General features: G+C 38.2%; 1 protein-coding gene across 2 annotated transcripts in view; it reads left to right on the forward strand.

Annotated features, from left to right (window-relative positions):
• RELN (reelin) overlaps window positions 1–20,111 on the forward strand; it is a 288,077-nt gene that overhangs the window by 240,758 nt on the left and 27,208 nt on the right. For both annotated transcript variants that reach the window (XM_084506953.1, XM_084506952.1), the window contains exons 39-47: window positions 342–513; window positions 605–707; window positions 3,306–3,535; window positions 6,631–6,851; window positions 7,927–8,074; window positions 11,430–11,688; window positions 12,969–13,218; window positions 15,542–15,710; window positions 19,196–19,336. In XM_084506953.1, the coding sequence (XP_084363079.1) occupies window positions 342–513; window positions 605–707; window positions 3,306–3,535; window positions 6,631–6,851; window positions 7,927–8,074; window positions 11,430–11,688; window positions 12,969–13,218; window positions 15,542–15,710; window positions 19,196–19,336 (1,693 nt within the window). The remainder of the gene's footprint in view (window positions 1–341; window positions 514–604; window positions 708–3,305; window positions 3,536–6,630; window positions 6,852–7,926; window positions 8,075–11,429; window positions 11,689–12,968; window positions 13,219–15,541; window positions 15,711–19,195; window positions 19,337–20,111) is intronic.

The following is a 20,111-nucleotide window of genomic DNA, read 5'->3' on the forward strand; positions in this document are numbered from 1 at the left end:
AAGGAAAAAAGTTGTAGAATGAAATCATCCTTTTAGGCAGCTGCTTATTTAGCTGATTCTTAACTAAAGATGACACTGATGATATAGTTTCAAAGTAAATGTGATTTAAGTGGAAGATACTTGCTTAGCATAGGTTTTTCACTCTTCAGTTTCCTGTGACTTCTGTACATTTTACAGAAATAAAAGTTAATTCTGTAGTAAGGGGACTATGGAAAGATTGCCTGTGAAGCCTCTCCTTTAGCACCCGTTTTTCAGTGTAACACATACATATCAGCCACTAGTCTGCTTTTTAATAATAGCTTTATTAGGTGTTAATAGGAATGTTACCCTTTTCTTTGTAGGCAAAAAGGAAGAAATATGGATCATAGATGACTTCATTATTGATGGAAATAACCTTAAAAATCCCGTGATCCTTTTGGATACCTTTGACTTCGGTCCCAAAGAGGACAACTGGTTTTTCTATCCTGGTGGAAACATTGGGCTTTATTGCCCATATTCATCTAAGGGAGCTCCGTAAGCATCACTCAGCAATAAATTAGAAAAAAGTGACTGTGGAATAAAATGATCCTAAAATACTTTTTTTTTTTTTTTTTTTTTTTCACAGTGAGGAAGATTCAGCTATGGTATTTGTTTCGAATGAAGTAGGAGAACACTCCATTACAACAAGGGATCTAAGTGTGAATGAAAACACTGTAATCCAATTTGAGGTACTTATCCTCAGAAAGTTACTTGGCATTTTGCTCAGGGCATTCTGTTCTCTCAGGTTCTGCTCTTCAGCATGTTTGTCCAGCACTTTGTGATTGCCTGGCAGAGAAGCCTCTTTAATTTCCCCTGTAATTATTTTGATTTTGCTTTCCCTCTTGTGGGTGTATCCTGAAGCTTTTATCACACAGATAAGGAAAATTTTGCCTCACAGTCTCCTGTTTTCTTGCCTAATTTACTACTTTGTCCATTCATATATACTTGCACTGATAACATGCCTACAAGTTGGAGAGTCCCCACTGGCAGACAAGACGATGAGCACCACAATGTAATGAAAGTATAGATTGCTACTTTACAACCTGCTCAGTATAACTGTGCAGTTGAAATATTTTCATGATCTGGCCCAGTGGGGAGCTATAAGTTCATCTGTGACACTAGAAATCATTTTCCTGCAGGCTAGCTTTACTGCACTGGCTGTACTTTCTGAAAGCCAAGCCTCTGCTTTCCTTTTGCTTCTGCCCATGCTTTCATAAAGGATCTAGTGGAAGCTATTCTTTGCCACAATGGCCTGAATTCATCCCATCTTAGGGAGTTATCTAAATGTCATGACTAAGGAGCATATTTTTCATGCTTCTTATATAATCAGTGGAAGCAGACACTCCCAATGACAACACCTAGTCTAAACTAAACTGTGCTTCTGGTTTATCCTAAAACCTAAACTGAGCATTGGCTTGGACAGCCACTGATGGGAGTAACCTTTCAGCCTACTATGTGTTTGTTTAGAGAAGTAATTTTATTGTTCTTAAGATACTGTGAAAGAATCTTTCATGTAAATTGCCATGCCACAATTACAAGGCTGTTTTTAACAAAGATGTAGCATGCTCTAGCATGCAAACAGCAAATGATATTGATTTATAAACAATTAAAGAAATGATACTAAGAGTTTTCCAAGAAAACTTGGTTTAGCTGTGTACTCATGCATGCTTCAGTTTGTCATGCAACTACTTCATAAATTATTGAAGGTAAACCATTTTCTGTTTTAAAATATAGATTAGTGCCTGTAGAACAAAAATGTTTGCGGTCATTTTAAGATATTCATAAGTCTTTGGGGCATTAACCTCATAAAATCTCCATACATACTTCCATATGTGGTAAGAACATTGTTTTAAGGAAGTTAAGTGACTTCAACTCACATTTTTGTAGACATTAGTATAAATGAAGCAGTTATGCATAATGCAATAGAGTTTCTTTCTGTGTCTCAAGAGTCAAAAACTATATTGGGTCAAGCATTGCTCTAAGCTTCCAGATGAGTAGACAACCCTTCTAGTCAAATGTAGGTTGATGGCTCTCATGTGCGCTGAAGAGTGATGAAAGAAATTCAGTGTAGGATATGTTTTCAACATTCATGCACTGTCCTAAATATAACTGGACTTTAAAAATACATTTTTGTTACAGAGTAGTATGTTAGAAAGATACTTACCTTTCACTACAAAGATATCTAAAAGTACAAAATATTCTGTAGTTTTAGTACAGGCTTTGTATTTCATCTGCAATAAATTTTTATTTATTGCACAGTAAATAGAGTATATTTTATTTTATGTGACATAGTCATCCTGTAAGGCAACTAATTCTTTTATATAAGCAATCTGAAACTGAAAGAACATCTTAATATCTGTGTGAAAGCAAAGCAGACTAATTTGAACAGTGAGCATGCAAAAATATGTCATAAAAGGTCTCAGATTCTGTATAAAACATATATGATTTGTTACAGGATACCAGTAGCATTGCAAGTCACGTAGGTTTTCTGCCTTCTCTATTGTTCTGCACATCAGGAATCTTGTCAGAACACCTTGAGAAGTTTGTCACTGTCACACTGTGTTTTGGTGTGACACTGAATCTAAATCCAGTCCAGCTATGACACTCTTTTCAATGCTTTCACCTCAGACTTCGATGCCATACATGAGCAGAAAGAGTAGTGAGTATAAAAGCTAAAGAACATATAGAAGTGAAACACCAGATGCTCTGAAGGGTAATTCCTGTGGCATGAGCTTTTTTATTTTATTTTATTTTATTTTATTTTATTTTATTTTATTTTATTTTATTTTATTTTATTTTATTTTATTTTATTTTATTTTATTTTATTTTATTTTATTTTATTTTATTTTATTTTATTTTTTGTATAATGTAATAGATAATAATGCAGCTCAGCAATCTACCAAGTTTATGTTTGCACATTTTGTTCTAATATTTCTGGTTTTAAAAAGTCCACATTCTTGAGCTGATGCATTTGCTCCAGCCACACTATCAGCTCTCTTTTGTCTAATTAAGTTTTCTCTAGTGGAAATATTTGGGGATTTCATATTACATTCATTTTACAATGACCCAGAGCGTGATGTGCACATGGACAGGTAGGCCAATGTGCAAGTGTTCATGTTCATGTGCATGTCCTGAGTTCATCATTGCAGTTGTTAAACAAATTCTTAAATCACCATCTTCCTGAGCTAAATAAATACCATACGACATGGGAGAGACTAAGATGAAGAGTGATTAGGTGACCCAGCATACCCTTTGTCATCTTCTGCATTTCATCTCTTGGACCCCAGATCAATATTGGCTGCACCACTGATAGCTCATCTGCTGACCCGGTAAAACTGGAGTTCTCACGAGATCTGGGGGCGACCTGGCACCTCCTTCTCCCCTTGTGCTACAGCAGCAGCAGCCACCTCAGCTCCTTGTGCTCCACTGAACATCACCCAAGCAGCACTTACTATGCAGGCACCACCCAGGGCTGGAGGAGGGAGGTCATTCACTTTGGAAAACTCCACCTCTGTGGGTAAGTGTCTAGCTTTTAATTCTCCCAGCTGCTTGTTCGTTTCTTTTTATGTCTGTTTTCCAACCAAAATGGTATCCAAACATTAGCAGTCCATAAGAACAGTGGCATTAGAACAGACCAAATGACCAATCTTTCTCCCCTTTTTGCCCTGAGTGGCAGTTAGTATTCAGGTGATTCCCAAAAATATGTCATGCCTAATACTAATGTAGAGTAACCACAAATAATTTCTTATTTATCTATATATCTCATTGATAATGTGTTTGTGGAAGTGTATTGTATAGTAGAATAAATGCAAAAAGCTCCTTGAATGTTTTTAACTTAATTTCATATTTTAGTTCATCAAAGATGTTTTTGTGTGACATCTGGGATTCATTAGAAAATACAGTAAAATGTGAGCTAGTACAAACTTGATTCTACCTTAGTGTAAGGGAATGGACTTACTTAATATTCAAGGTCTCTTGTAATTGCAAAGTTCTCTGATTCTAAGAAATTAACAGCTGCAGTCACTTGGGAACTTTAAGGTTGTGGGACATGCTAAATTGGATGATAACAGATACATAGGATAGAAAAATAATTTGTGCTTGCAGGTAATTTAATATGTAACTTTTCAAAGTTACACATAAAAAAAGTTCAAAACAGTACTGTTTACTTTTCCAGGGAAAACTGTCTTATAGTATCAACTCAGTTTGTGTAAAAAATCACATAATTAAGGATTAAACTGTAGTATGTATGAATTAAAATGAGCTATCCAACTATGAGACTGTATTTATGAATCTACTGTGTGCAATGGCCCTTCCATTAAATAAATGGTTTCATATGTGCCTCTGGAAGTATGAGAAGACCTGTATAAGAGATGAGAGCCAAGTTTGGAAAACCTGGATGTTTAATAATTTAAGAAAAGGTTTAAATTTTAAACTTGAATATTCTGTTTTATGACAGTTAACATTTCAAGCATAGAGTAGTTAACCATCTTTTGCAGCAGCACATCTGTCCGTCTGGGTTAGCCCAAAAGAATTATTTGACTCTTTACCCAACTACCCATGCACCCCCCAAATGAAAAATTTGACTATACAAATTAATATCTCATTTAAACCTTCCACGTATTTTGCTTTAGTCCTATGTTCCTTACTGATTATGTCCAATTTGCCTGTCTTCCCTCCTGTTCCTTGCCCAATAGTGGGCCAGCAAACAGTTGGTGATAGTCAACAGAACCCAGCAGCAAAGAGCAGAATCCATGGAGCCTTTGGTATAATGACATCCTTGGGCCAGAGGGCTGATGTGGGGTTTTCCCCACCAGAGTCCACTGGAATAAAGAGAAAAAATCAGCAAACCTGATTCCTTGTGTAATGCTAAATAGAACCAGCATTTCTGTCCCCAAGGTGTAAAGTGATTATATTTAAATGAAGACGAAGACATTCCAGTTATTTCCACTGCATATGTTCTTTGGGAAATTAATGTGTGTCCTCAGCAGATAGCTGTATCTAAGATCTTAGTATTCCCGTAGGATTCTGAAGGAAAAAATCCTGAGCCTGTTGAGTTGGTGAAGAAATACCTACTGACTTCAACAAGACCAGTATTTCACTCTCTGTTTCAGTCACCCTTCACTCAGGCCAGCAGGGAGCCTGAGACGAGGCTCCCTGTTCTTGTGGGGTGGAACAAATACAGCCCAAGAGACAGAGATGTCCCCTAAAGAGCAGTTTAAAACATTTCCAACCTCGTTCTTGTGTCCTTCACCTCAGGACATAGTAAAAACAATGTTTTTGACTTCCAGCAGGACTCTGATTCTTAGTTATCTTTCTTAAAACTGTTAGCAGTATCCCCACAGTATCAGCTATCTCTTACCACCAGAATCACCTCATAAATATTCCTTTTTAGCACATAAAGACAAAAACATTTGTCAGCTACCTGTGCCATTGTTTCACCTGCAGCATTTATCATAGAATCATAGAATCACAGAATCACAGAATCACAGAATGGCTTGGGTTGGAAGGGACCATAAAGATCACTCAGTCCCAGTCCCCCTGCCCTGGGCTGGGACACCTCCCACCAGGTTGCCCAAAGCCCCATCCAGCCTGGCCTTGAACACCTCCAGGGATGGGGCATCCACAGCTTCTCTGGGCAGCCTGTGCCAGAGCCTCACCACCCTCAGAGTAAAGAATTTTTTCCTAATGTCTAATGTAAGTCTACCCTCTTTTAATTTAGCACCATTCCCCCTTGTCCTATCACTACGCTCCCTGATAGAAAGTCCATCCCTCGATTTAGATGTTTCTAACAAGTCATATTAAACATGTAAATTAAACACTTTTCCCTTCTCACTCTTCTGGTTTCCTTCATCCTTTGAAACATTTTCTCATTTGGGAATAAAATGAGTCTCTCAAGTGTTTTTCCCCTGCTCAGTTTGTTTTCCCTCTTTCCCCAGTCTGTTCCTCTTTATATGCAGCACTGATGCAAATAGCACTTAGGCTGAGAATTAAAAATGACAGGCCAGGACCCAAAGGAGAATATAGTTTAAATTAACAACTTGCACTATCAGTCTGTTTTAAGATTAAGCTGTCTGAAAGCAAGCTGAATACCTGGTGACATGGCAGATCATGTTTTCTGTTCACGTAACTGAGGGTGAGATTTTACCAGCCCATTTCCACAAGTGGTCTCCCTGGAGGCAGGGTACCAGTGTGAAGCAGGATTTCATTCTCCAGAAGACAGGGAGCGGCCTGGTCTGACGTAGATGCTGTAAAGCAAGGCAGAAGGAAATCCGTCTGACCATGGCCAATCATCCTTCCCATGGATGATGGAGAGAAGAGTGGTTAGATTTCAAATCCCATTTTCAAGTCTGTCATTCAGTTTTGGTATTTCAGCAAATGAATAATGTTATTTTTATTTCTGTCAGTACTTGGATTGAATGTCAGCATAAAGATGACAAGGTGAAGGAATTAGACATAGCAGTCAGTTTCTAGAATTAAATTATTATCAAGTCAATTCCACCAAAAAGAATAGTATATATATATATGTATAGTATGGTATATTTATATATACATGTAGTATACAACAAAAGAGAAAACTTTCATTTAAACTAAGTACATTTCCCCCTTTTTCAGGTTGGCAAGGTTCAGATGGTACCAAGGATTTTATCCTGCTGGATCCCAGCCAGTCACCTGGGCCATTGACAACGTGTACATTGGTCCACAGTGTGAGGAGATGTGCAATGGGCATGGCAGCTGCATCAATGGCACAAAGTGCATCTGTGACCCAGGGTACTCTGGGCCAACCTGCAAAATAAGTACCAAGAATTCTGACTTCCTTAAGGATGATTTTGAAGGTATCTCTTTTCTTTTTTTAGCCTGAATTCTACCTGTTAGTCTTAGTGGAACTCAGGGCTCAAAGATGAGACCTTCTGCATGCTTCTGAATCTAAACTATGCTGTGAGACTATTCCCATGAGTCAAGTTGTTTGGATGTAATTCTCAAGCATGGTTTGTGAATGCCTGATGGCTATCAAATGCCTGTTTTGGAGCAACTGACTTTTTGCTAGGTTGTTCATATTGGAATATAAATTTGCCATCAAAACAGAGTTTCTGCAAATTGTACTTGCAGCAACTAATTTCAGAAGAGAATGATGACACGCAATTTCTGGAAAGGGATATGTCAATCTAATTCTCACAAAATGTGTATTTATTGTTCAAGTGAATACAGTTGGGTAGTTTGACCAGCACAGACAGCATGCATGTAAGCAAGGAAAACAAAGAAGGGCTTTAGGACTATGCAGTTTCTCCCTGCAAAGGAGATTTGAGTGGCCTTCATATGGCAAACGATACTTTGGAGCAGACCTTATGTCTCAGCACTGCTCAGCAAGCACAGCAGACCGGGGACCCCAAGTGGACAGTGCCAGGAGGCAACTCAAAGCCTGTGAGTGCCTGAGCAAACACAGCATCCATGCAAACACCTCTAAAAAAAAATCAAGATTTTCCCCTCCTAACAAGTATTGCAAGAAGAGCACATTTTGAATAAAGCAGCATCTGGTAACCAAACTTCTCCTTTCAAAGGTACTACTGTTCATTTCAAATTTTGACAGCCCTTTCTTGCATGCTAGCACATGGCACACAGTTTCCATATAGAGCTGGATACATTGCTGTTATCTCAAGAAAAATGAAGAGAAGTAGAAAATCATATGAATAACTGGAGAGTAAGGTCCCAAACTTCGTACTTCTGGGCTAACAGTTTATTTTGTTTTGATTTGTGACAATTTTCTAAAAAACATTGAATCATAAACACTGGCATGAATATTTGTTCACTCTGCAAATAATATTTAATTTAGCTCTCTTCCTCTGGAAATAGTACTCTTGCAGCAGGAGCACTTTGGAGTAAATCATAAATATGTATTTACTGTGTATTCAGGTCAGCTGGAGTCTGATAGATTCCTGCTTGTGAGTGGTGGAAAGCCATCAAGGAAATGTGGCATCATGTCTGGAGGAAACAACCTTTTCTTTAATGAAGAAGGTTTACGTATGCTGATGACTCGAGACCTAGATTTGTCGCAAGCAAGGTAACACAATTTTAAAGTCCTGTCAGTATTTCACTGAAGAAATAATATACTGAAGAATAAGACATATGATATACTTCTGTAGTAAAGGCAAGCTAATATATTCTGCCTTCCTTACTCTAGCACATATTCCATTTTAACCATTTCTACCATTTTAACTTAAATTTAACTTGAACGGGGTTGACTATTTTAACACTAGGGTTTTTTCTTGAATAAGAACTCCAGGATCTGACGCCACATCTTCAGCAGTTTATGCAAGTTTTTATTTCTTAAATGTGTAATATGATGAATTGTTTGCACATCACACACTCTGCTTGTCTTACAGTTTGTTGTATTGTGAGCCACTGTTGAAGCAAGAGTGTGCTGCCAGTATAAGTGTTACATTCATCATCTCATAATCCTTTCATTTCTGAATGTTGATTTCTTCTTATTGTGCACATTTGTTTCCAATAATTCACTGAGAAATTCCTGTCAAGCTGTCACCAACTACACTGAGCACAGCAATTGAAAAACAAATATTTTTATTGTATTTAGAGACCATGTATCATTATGGCCTTCAGAGGAGATATTTGATGAGAAAGGCATACTAAGTAAGCCACATAAAAAATTTACAGAAAAATTAATATAAATTTAGCCTCATCTTAATTGTGTGCATGCTAACAAATAGCCCTTGTTTTCTAATTTCTTTAGTATCTTAACCTATATCTTTACATTACTACTTTGGAAAGATTGCCTTTTTCCCATGATTTTTTCCATTGATAACTTGCAAACTCCCTTCTCCTCTCTAATGTTCTGTGGGACACACTTTAACAGGCAGTTTACCTCTTTTCAGCTTCTTGTTTTCATTAACATTGACGCTCTAAGTAATGGTTCCATTGCAGAGCCTTACAGTCAATAAAGGAGCCTAATTTCTAACCATTACAAATTTAGACAAGCAATTAGCTAACCTTCATTGAAGTGTAATATTAGAGAACCCTGTATTGAATTTGTGAGATTACTCAAAGCAAACTTTTTTCAGAATTTAGTAAATACAAACATCCATAAGCTGCTGTAATTTGATTTCCTGGACTGTTCTGAAATTAAAAGATTTTTTAACAGAAGGTACAAGATATCTTGTAAGTTGCTCCATTAGACTAAATGACATGTTTTCCTTATTGCTTATGTTCAAAGAGACGTCACTTATCTCTTCTCCATGAAAGTCTGTAGCTGGATTTGCATATATTGACCTCAAGGTGTTATATGGAGATAAATGACTCCTGTCCTAATAAAAGGAAAACAGAGCAGTATGTTTAATTTCTTGTGTATGCCATGAAAAATAGCAGTTATCAACAAATAACTCTATGTTTTCATCTGAACAGCAAGGTAGACTGCAAAGGCTTTGCTGGGGACTGCTCTTTAGAAACCTAAAATAATTGTGTAGGGATTTGCTTAATTTCCAGGCTGACTCTACCGGCCACCTGCAAAACAAGACAACAGATCTGACTTTGACACAGACATGCCAAGTTCTGCCTGGGACCTGGGGAGAGGTTTCTATTTATTCCAGAAATGACAAAAAAACAGTGATAAACAGCATTTCTAATAGATCTTTTAAGGAGTACTGGACTCAGTAATCATTAAAAGCCTCTCTTTTTTCTTAGAGATTTCCTGAACCACACAGCTGAGCAGTGGTGTCAGTCCTGTATGCTACTCTGCATGTGGGGATGTAAATTAAGTGGACTCTCCAATCCAGTATTCACTGTCATCACCTCTGTATTTTAAAGATTTTAACCATGGGGACAATGTATTGTCGTTACAGTGATACCCGTAGCTGAAATTACACAGCATGAAATACCAGTAGGGACAGTATATTTTAGGTATCACATCTGATCAAACCCCTTTCAATTCTGAATTACTGGAGTATCCATAAGAAAGCTTTGCTTTTTCCATTCCAAAATAGGCAGAACCTTTGCAAAATATCTGTGGGGTGAGAAAAGACATGATTAAAATGGCTATCTTTAATCTGTTAAACATTATTTTATCGATATCTGAATGAGTTATTACTACGCTAGTAAAAATTTGGATGAAAGAATAGCAACCCATAGAGAGCAAATTCATCAGAGAAAAGGTCACCTGGGTTTATTTCCTTTAAATTATGTGGTGAATGTCAAAGAGAATCTGTGGAGGAACAAAGACTCACCAGCAGTGACTCCAATCCATTACAGATGATATGTCGATCCATGAGGATCCCCAGCATTGCTTTACAGCTGAAGCAATATGTTATGTCTGGGACATGGTGGTGGATATAATCTATAGTGAAAGAAGTTATATATAGCACCAAGAGGAACCGCAAGTCACAGAGAGCATTAGAATTAATTGACTTGCGGATTCAGTGTTTTATTGAAGCTTTGTCTCCTCAGCACCTCTGCAGCCTCCACTCCCAGGGGATCTACCTGCAGATAAAACCAGACCAAGACTTTTGACACAAAACTTGTTTTCCCATGTTTCATTCTACTGTGAGCCAGGCAGCACTAATGCAGTGATAATTAGAACAGATAGAGCACTTTAAAGCTGTGCGAGAGCTGTGCAAACACAAATTAATACTTGTAATATCCCTGAAAGTCGGATGGGTAAATATCATTACAACAGTGCTTCCCTCCACTCCAAGTGCATTGCAGTGCTGTTTATAAGCATCATCTAACAGGAAGAATTTCTCGGTTTGATACAAGCCTATTGTGCTTCTTTGGAGCAACCAATTAAAAAGGGAATGAAAGCATTCATGTCCCTGGGTGTCTAGGGCTGGCTTCAGGGAAGCCAGCACATTTAAGTGGTGTGATTGAGACAAATTTCCCATGCTGACTAAATGGACAAAATGGTCCCTGGAAGTGAAACATGCTTTGTTCTCATTTCCAGATTTTCTCTAGTTTATGCCAATGGAAAACTTTTTTTTTTTTTTTAATTTTGAATTTAAGCATTTCATCAAATTCCTAGCAAATTATGATCAAGGCACCATTAAGGCACTATTGCTTTTCTGCCTCTAAAATCTGTACTCACAGGTTACAGGATAAAAATTTCACCCAGGATTATGTTTCTGATATTTTCAACACCATCTGCTACACAGAGAAAAGCTCAAAACAAAAATGACCAGCTTTGTTAAGCCCCTGGCAAACTACCACACAGGCAAAATGAATTTTTGTTATCCCACCTGTCTGTCTACTTATATTATTGAGCCTTTGAAAAGGAAACGATAACATCTCCTAAAGCTGGTTCTTACACCAAGAAATGATGGGGTTTGTCAATGGACAAACTCTAAGTCTCTAATTCAGGTTATCTAGGATGTTGCAGAAAAACAATTTTTTACAGTAATTGCTCTCACTGTTAGATTTGTGCAGTTCTTCATGAGATTGGGATGCGGTAAGGGGGTACCAGACCCCAGAAGCCAGCCTGTGCTTCTGCAATATTCGCTCAATGGTGGCCTCACTTGGAGCCTTCTCCAGGAGTTCCTCTTCAGCAACTCAAGCAATGTGGGACGATACATTGCCCTGGAAATCCCAATGAAGGCCCGTTCCAGCTCCACTCGAATTCGCTGGTGGCAACCATCTGAGAATGGGCATTTCTACAGTCCCTGGGTAATTGATCAGGTAAGTACTCTTCTGGGTTGTTGTTTTTTTTAATATAGTTTTAGACTGTTTTCTGTCTTAATGTTTCCCTTGTATTGGCATACATGTATGTCATTTTACTGGGTCAAGCAAAAATGCTTTTTATACAGATATTCCAGAATTATACTAATCTAGCAAAATAATTGGGCAAAATTGCTGTTTGCTAATTTTGTGCTTTTAATGCACTGTTTCTATGTTGGGTACTGAATGTCTATTTTGGAACTAGGAAGGTCTTTAATACATGGGTAGAGCCACAGGGTCACATTGCAGAAAGCCTTAGTATGCAAAATCCAGGTCTGAGTTCAAACTTTGAAAACCCTAATTTCAAATCTACCCAAATATGTAATTTCCTTGGTAAAATGTAATAGGAAACACTAGAGAAAAACTTCAATCAATATCAATCTTGTAATTTTGAAAGCAATTTAAGGTTTGTTTGTTTGTTTTTTTTCATATTTGGGTTTTGCTTCTATTCAGGGTATATTGTATTGCTTTGTATGATTTGGTATAAATCTCAAGAAATTCCACTGAAGTTATTGCACTCAAAGTAGTGTTATTGGGCTGCCCCAGTTGAACTTGCTTAAACATTCATTAATTTTTTTTTTTTTTTTTATAGCAGTTAGTTCACATCCATAGGAAAAACCTGGACACTGAACATCCATCCATGTTACAAAATTTTACTTCCTATCCCTCCATTTAAAAATGAAAAGAAAACTCTTATTCTTTCATCCCTATATCTTCATTGAAGTTAGTCAGTTATATTAGTTCAGAACAATCAGTAACTGAATTCAGAATAACAAAAAAGAATTAGTTATAACTTAATTGATGTATCGTAAAATCCTAATCTCTGGAAGTCAACATCAAAACAAAGAATATTACCGCAGTTCAATCGTCAGATGCAATCTGGTAGTAGTTCACCATATTGTAGAAAAGCTGAACAGTCGGTGGGAAAAATAACAGTGTAACACTTTGCTCCTATCAACATTTATTTTTGTACTTCATTCAGAATGGAATTCACCTCCTTGAACTTCAGATTTGTACAGCTGAGCCAATCTCCGTAGGATGCCTCTACAGGAGAAAGCTATTCCCCTTCCTCATAACATAAAATCTTTACAAAGTAAATTTGTCTATTATGATCCATCAGAACATATATATGCATAGATCACTCAATGTTTTCCTCCTCTGGGATGCTCTGTCATGTGTGCATTTGTGAAGACTTCTAAGCATGATTTTTTTCAATAACAATTCCTTTTACGATGTTTCAGATTCTTATTGGAGGAAACATCTCTGGCAATACAGTATTAGAAGATGATTTTACCACTCTGGATAGTAGAAAGTGGCTGCTCCATCCTGGTGGCACAAAGATGCCAGTCTGTGGGTCTACTGGGGATGCTTTAGTGTTCATCGAGAAAGCTAGCACCCGCTATGTTGTAACCACTGACATTGTTGTCAACGAAGACTCTTTCTTGCAAATAGATTTTGCAGCATCCTGCTCTGTCACGGATTCCTGCTATGGTAATGACTGCCTAGTAAATCCTGCCATTTCTCTTACTTTCTTGCATGGAAAATTTCACCTGTTTTATTGTTCCATTATCCATCATAACAAGAACTGAGAAACCAAAGAAAACTGCATGTTTCTGTCAGGAACCGTAATATCAGCATTTATTGTTGGTACCTGAAGCCTAAGATAAACTAAAGTATGTTTTCTTCTCCAGGCAGTTAAGTTGTAGTTCAACTCATTTAAGAAAAATACTAGCAGCTGTCTTACTCTAGTTTATTTGCCAGCATATTGTATCCACTGCTTGGGATGATGTTCTGGTTCTAATAATAAGCATCTGGGTGTTCCCAGCATATGTTTCTTGTTTTGTGGGTTTGCAGTTTTTGAGAAGTAAGTTTCAATTCAGATCTCATTTGCACTTGTATGACTAAGAAATAGTTTTTATTAGCCTACTTCTGACACGAGCTAAGTCAGAATTGATTGTGAAAATTTGTACAATCCATATGAAATAGAAAGTACGTATATATTTGTATGCATATGTCTATGTATGAATGTGTGCATATATCTATGCACACATATATAAGCATATATACATGCATGTACACATAATGATGTAATTTTTTATTGTCTGGTTTCCTTTTTGTTCATACAATGCATATTCAGTGCAGAGCAGGTTTTTGCACATATATACATATGTTTACATACTCATGCTTTTATCTGTGTAACTGTATGTATATATCTATATGTATACATACGTATATATGTGCAAAAACCTGCTCTGCACTGAGTATGCATCACAGGGAAATTAAAAATTGGGTCATTATGTGGATTTTAAAATGCACAAACAATAGGTATTCCTAGCTTTTGATTGTATAACTTGTTTATACATGTTAGATTACATTCTTTTAGCATAGCATTTGGGGGTGCATTTTTATTTTTTTATGAGAAGGACAATGTAGTATGTTGGAGCACTCAGTGTGCATAAATTCACTGAGTTACTGACTGTTCCTCTGGAATTCTGCGTGAAAATAGAAAAAGGTTTTACATAAAGTGGCTTACCTGCTTTTGCTGTTCTGAACCCTATGGAAGTAATCAACATTTTACTTATGTCTTCAACAATTTTCTTTTGGTATTAAAACCACTGCAGCATCCCTAAAATGATCTCTGCTAAGTTTAAGTGTTTTGGCAGCTTGTTTATATACTGACAAAGAAATAGTTCCTTCCTTTTTTCGTGGTTATTTCTTTGTCTACTGTGCTTACCATTATCTTAACTTTGTATTAAGTTAAGCAGGACACTACCTAGTCATGCTTCCACTTCTGATGAGGAAAACATTTCAATTTGGTATTGAAGGTTTAACACCAAAAATTCGTTTACCCTTGTTTGTATCCACTTGTCCTTGTGTTTCTATAGCACTGCGTTCTGTGCTTAGACATCAAGTAGGACTGATTGGGTGATTAAGGGTCATTTTCTGTGTGTGAGGGTAGTAATGGGCTGGTAGTAATCAAAGAAGATAACAGATTTATCACCACTGTCATTGCAACCATACTCCATGTTTTACAAAGCCAGAAACTTTAGCAGCTGGAATATTTACTACCAATTACAGTTCTGTGCCTATTGATATTTACTTTTTAACGCCTGTATAAAAGTTTAACTTGAAGTATTTAGTGAGCTTGACTAATTTTTATTTTTCATAATCAAATTTATAAGCCCTAAACAGCAAAATAATGAAATTGCTGATTTTTGCTGGGAAATGAATACATTAGTTTAATACGGGTAGATTGTGTTTGAATGAAAATAAGCTCATTGACTAACAAACTCAATTTAAAATTGCTTATGCTGGATACTGAAATGAGCTGGTCTGGAGCGGCATGGAAAGAGTGACTAAACCATCTTGTTGAAGAGCCAGAAGTTTGAATTTGAGAGTTGTTCTGCCTTACACAGAGATTACGACCAGCTGAGTTCTCATCATTCAGCTTGAAAAACAAAAAGCTTCTGGTTGTGATGCTGTCACATCACTTTCTTATATGCTGCAGCTACAGAAATTGGCTTGAATTAATCCTGGTGACTTGACAGATTACTTTATCTTTGCACCTGTGGTCCTTTGAGTTAGGTGGCTGATGGGTACTGCAGCCTTCTCCTGAGTTACACTTGTTCAGCAACATATAATGTCTATTCCAGCAATGCCATCATCTTTGTGCTCATGACACAAAGTTTTGAAAAGTTTTGGGCGTAGTTTTTTTTGTTGTTTTTTTTTTTGTCAGAGTAGTCTTGTGACTAAAGGTTTGTCGTAGACCTATGCGTGTGAATCTCTCACTGACTTACTGTCTTTCCACCCTTAGCTATTGAACTGGAATATTCAGTGGACCTTGGACTGACCTGGCACCCGATTTTGAGAGACTGTCTTCCCACTAATGTGGAATGTAACAAGTACCATCTTCAGAGGATTCTCATATCAGACACTTTCAACAAGTGGACCCGGATTACTTTGCCTCTGCCTCCCTACACGAGGTATCTCTCTGGTTTTCTGCAGAATAAATCTAAATACATGGCTGTGTATTGAGATATGATACATTATAGTGTTAAAATAATTGTATCTTGACATTCTTGTTTGGTCAATGTGGATAGCAATGCATAAGTAAAGAAAACTCCATCCTGCTTTGCATAAAAATTGCAAAGCTACTACGTATATTTACTTTTCTTAGTTATTTAGAAACAGGAAATTGTGTACCTGGGGAGGGGCAGGAGCAGGGGGAACTCTTTAAGAATCTCATAGTGTTGTCACCCTCACAAAATTTGGTTGTTTTGGTGGCTGATTGTCTGAGTCCCCCACCTGCATTCTGTTCTTGCTGTTCTTGGCTATGAGCTGGTGTTTTAAGAGTAACACTTTTTAGGCTTCTTGTTTTTCTGTGCATGCCTTGTATCGTTTGGTTCTCTATCAACATTTACACATGCCCCATTTTCACCTCCTCTTCCTTGTTTTACTTTATTTTGTCTTTGAGGGAAGAAAACTTGTGGGATTTGTTGGGAAGCTGCATTTTATGCAGTGAAAGGAGCACTGACTGCTAGTGGGAGCACTGCCATATGTTTCGTAATGATGCTCTGAAAACAGTTCAGCTTTGGTTGGTTGGTTGTGTGGTTGTTCTTTGTGTTTGTTTGTTTGCTTGTTTGTTTGTCGGAAAAATCCATATAGGGCCAAGTGGGTAATTCAGACTTCCAGTTCTTGTCCATCTTGATGTGCTGTTAGCTGTGACTGTCCCCCATGCAGCCATACCTGATAATACCAGTGTAGTGCTAGGCCAACATAAAACCCAGGAAAAAAGGTGAATGTCAGGCTCTCTGCACAACTTCACTCTACAGCTCTTCTCCTACTGCTGAGCTCCATTTCCTAACCAAAGGCATAGGCCAAGTTAACTGCTGTTACAGATGTCGCCACAGTTCAGGCAGTGCTTACACCTGTTTGAGAAGATTGTTATGAAAGATGCCAATGAACACACACAGAAGTTTTGAAACAGAGACCTTTATTTTCCAGAAATTGTACTGAGAGCACCTATAAAGTTACCACAAGTTTTGAAACTGGAAGTGGAAAAGTCCATGTTCTGTTACTAATTGTTTTGGCATCTAAACTCCTCCCTATCTCCATTGCAGTGACTTATGTCAAGTGATAGTATATTTAGGACTTGTTCCCAGCAATGATCTCCTCTGCTTACTTGTTGTATTGCTTCACTATGTATTGTCTACAAAATCCATTACCTCAACAGTCCTTATAAAAAGCCTGTAAATTTGTGTTCAGAAAGGATTTTCTAAAGCTTCACAGGATAAATAAGGACTGGGGCTGATGCTCCAAACCAATTGAATTCGGACCTAAAAGGAACATATCACCTGAGATTAACTCAGTTTTGTACGTAGCTGTGCTTTTAAAACTGAAATCTTTTTGAGTGCTATATGTCAAAGGAAGAAGTCTGATCCCTATTGAGGCAAAAAAAAAATTGCTATTCTCTCCAATCCAATAACTATATATCTTGGCTCAAGTAATACCATTTCCCAGAGATATTAAGATAGGGATTGTGTGAGAGAGGCTATTACAACCTTAGCTCACGAGCAATGGAAAACTTAACCTTTAGAATAAGGAATAGTACAGCCCTTTAGTAAAGGTGCAATATTTTTTTTATGCTGTTTTACTACTTCAAGCTGCATAATAGCACATGTATTTATGACTATTTATATCTGTACATCTTAGGGACTTGCAGGCTACTTAGTCAACAGCTTGGCCTAGTGCACAGCCCCCATACTGACATAGCATTTTAGGGCTCACATACCCCACTGTGCTATATAACCTGTGGCCTGCAGAAGGCAATGAACACTTCATTATATCTTAGAGATTATTTTAAAATGCAAATGCAAACTTAAAGGTTCTCCTAGGAGCATCAGCTCTGTAAGTTGTTAGCGAAGTGCCAAACCTAAAGCAGAGAGAGTGAGATATACATTTTTGTCTTTAAACCTCAAGGACTCCCTCCCAGTTTATGCATTTCTTTTAAAAAATGCTGTTTGGCGAACAACTAGACAACACAGCAGTACATTTCTCTTTGGATAAACTTGTTATCCATTCACGTCATGCAATATATTTATTAAGAAATAATTCATAGAATAACATTGAAAAGGTTTATTTTTACACTGAATAAATTTGGGGGATTTTGATGTTTATTTGTTTTGGGGTTTACAACTGAATTCTTAAAGAAAACAGACTACACAAAGTTCAATGCTGCCATCTGGTGCTGTATAGCAAAACACCGACTAGTTTGAATTTAAAATGGTATTCTTGAAAAGTTGCAGAAATTAATCTACTCACAGCTATTCACATACTGGTGTCTACAGCTGTGTGAGATGAATAGCTCTTTGGTGTCCCCTGACTGTTTCAGCTGGGTTTCCATCATCTACCTTGGGAGATAAGACATTTAATTCACATATAGCTGTATCAAAATAAGGTGTTCAAATAGGGACCTAAATTCCACCTTTAATCAAAAAAAGGAAAATGATTTATTGAAAAGAGCCAGGACTGCACTATAGATCATTTCTTAACATTGCCAGCCAAGCTCTGGTTGGAGGGTAGGGAGGAAACTGTGAAGGCAGAGTCACGCCATCACTGGTTCCACAAGTCCCATACAGGGCTCACCTGACCCCTGTAGATCTATAAACGCAGTATCTTACATAGGAGCCAACCTATTGTCTACAGCTGCACTATGTAAGTGTAGCCAGGAGGATTCACAGAGGAAAAAGTCAGGTTAGTTCAAAGCTGAAGCAATGAAACTCAGGCTGAGGGTGAAACCTGGAAGATTGGGGTCATCCCAGCTTGATTCAGTTCCCAGCTATCTCCCAGCTTCAGATTTGTGCCAGGACACAGCTTGAACATGGTTATGAGCATCCGTTTGGGCATACCACTTTCCTTCTACCCTCTTTTCCCTTGTGCCAAACACAGCCACTTGCTTTGCTCTCCTCCCTTTCTTAACTCTCACATTCTTGGTCTGCTACGGAGCTTTGTCCTGCAAAGCATCTACACAATTCACTTGCCTCTTTCTGTCACTTCACCCATCAAGGATGGGCCAAATGCATCCTAAAAATTCAGCTAGGAGGACCTCCTTTTCCATTACAAAATTTGGGATGCCACTTCTCCATTCATTAACATTCTGGTCAAATTTATTTGAGACTTGTACAAGCAAGCTGGTACCAGCATGTCCTGGGGCTGCATAGGGACCACAGCAGCTGAGCCCAGCCCTGTCTCCCAGCTGCAAGCTTGCCTGGACTGCTCTCAGAATTTGGGAGCCCTCTTCTTGGCCTTTCAGGGACCTTGTTGCTGTCAGGAATCAGTCCAGGGCTGTGCTGATATTGAATAAATCTTCCAGGAGCAGTCTAGCCGCTAGACTGAAATTTCCCTTCAGTCAAAATAAAGATTAGCTTAGCTGGTGTACTACCTTTCTGGTTTTCTTTCTCCCCCAAAGGTCTCAAGCAACTCGTTTCCGCTGGCACCAGCCTGCTCCCTTTGATAAGCAGCAAACTTGGGCAATTGATAACGTCTACATTGGGGATGGCTGCATAGACATGTGCAGTGGCCATGGGAAGTGCACCCAGGATAACTGTGTGTAAGTGCAACTTTTCCTTTGTCCTACACAGCACTGCAGCATTTCACTCTTCTGTAATTTTAACAAAATCTTAGAAAAGGTTTTGACACAATTTGTAAAAGGAAGGAGGGTTTTGCTTTTAAAACTGAACAGGGCATCATGACTGCTGAGGAGCAGAAATAACAACAGGCTGGGTGAATGCTGGGGTTGGCTCTGGCAGACCTCTGCCTGTTCACACATCATGGATGATACCACTGGTCCCTTCTCCAGCAGCCTACACTGCAGCTTGACCACCTTCCCATAAGGGAGGGAGAAGAGGCTCCTTGTGATTGCACACCCCTCTGAGGACATAAAGTGCTCCCCAAAAGTCATCCCTGGTTCCCGAGGGGTTTCACGTCATCTCCCCTTGCCTTCATCCTGGTTCTGGGTGCAGAGCACAAGGGCTGGCAATGGGATGCATCTGCTAAACAAAACAATAGATGCCAGTTCTTCACAAGGCTGTTTTTTGCCTTGTAACTGGTGTTGGCTTGATGGCCTGATGCTTCTGCTTCATAGCAGGGTTTAACCGTGGAGGCAGATGGACTTGGTCCTCAAAAGTGTTTTATATAACAGCACACACAGAGCCCTGCAAAGCTAACAAACAACTACTAGACCTCCCCAGATTTTCTGTCTGGCAACAGAGAAATACCTTCCAGATGGATATGCTACTTTTCCAGTCCACAGATGATAACAGAAATGGGAGAACAGTGGTATAATTGTGCTGTGACTACGTATATTAGTAATATATTCCACTGCA

The sequence above is a fragment of the Aythya ferina genome, assembly GCF_964211825.1.
Source record: "Aythya ferina genome assembly, chromosome: 1".
In the NCBI taxonomy this organism is placed as follows: Eukaryota; Metazoa; Chordata; class Aves; order Anseriformes; family Anatidae; genus Aythya; species Aythya ferina.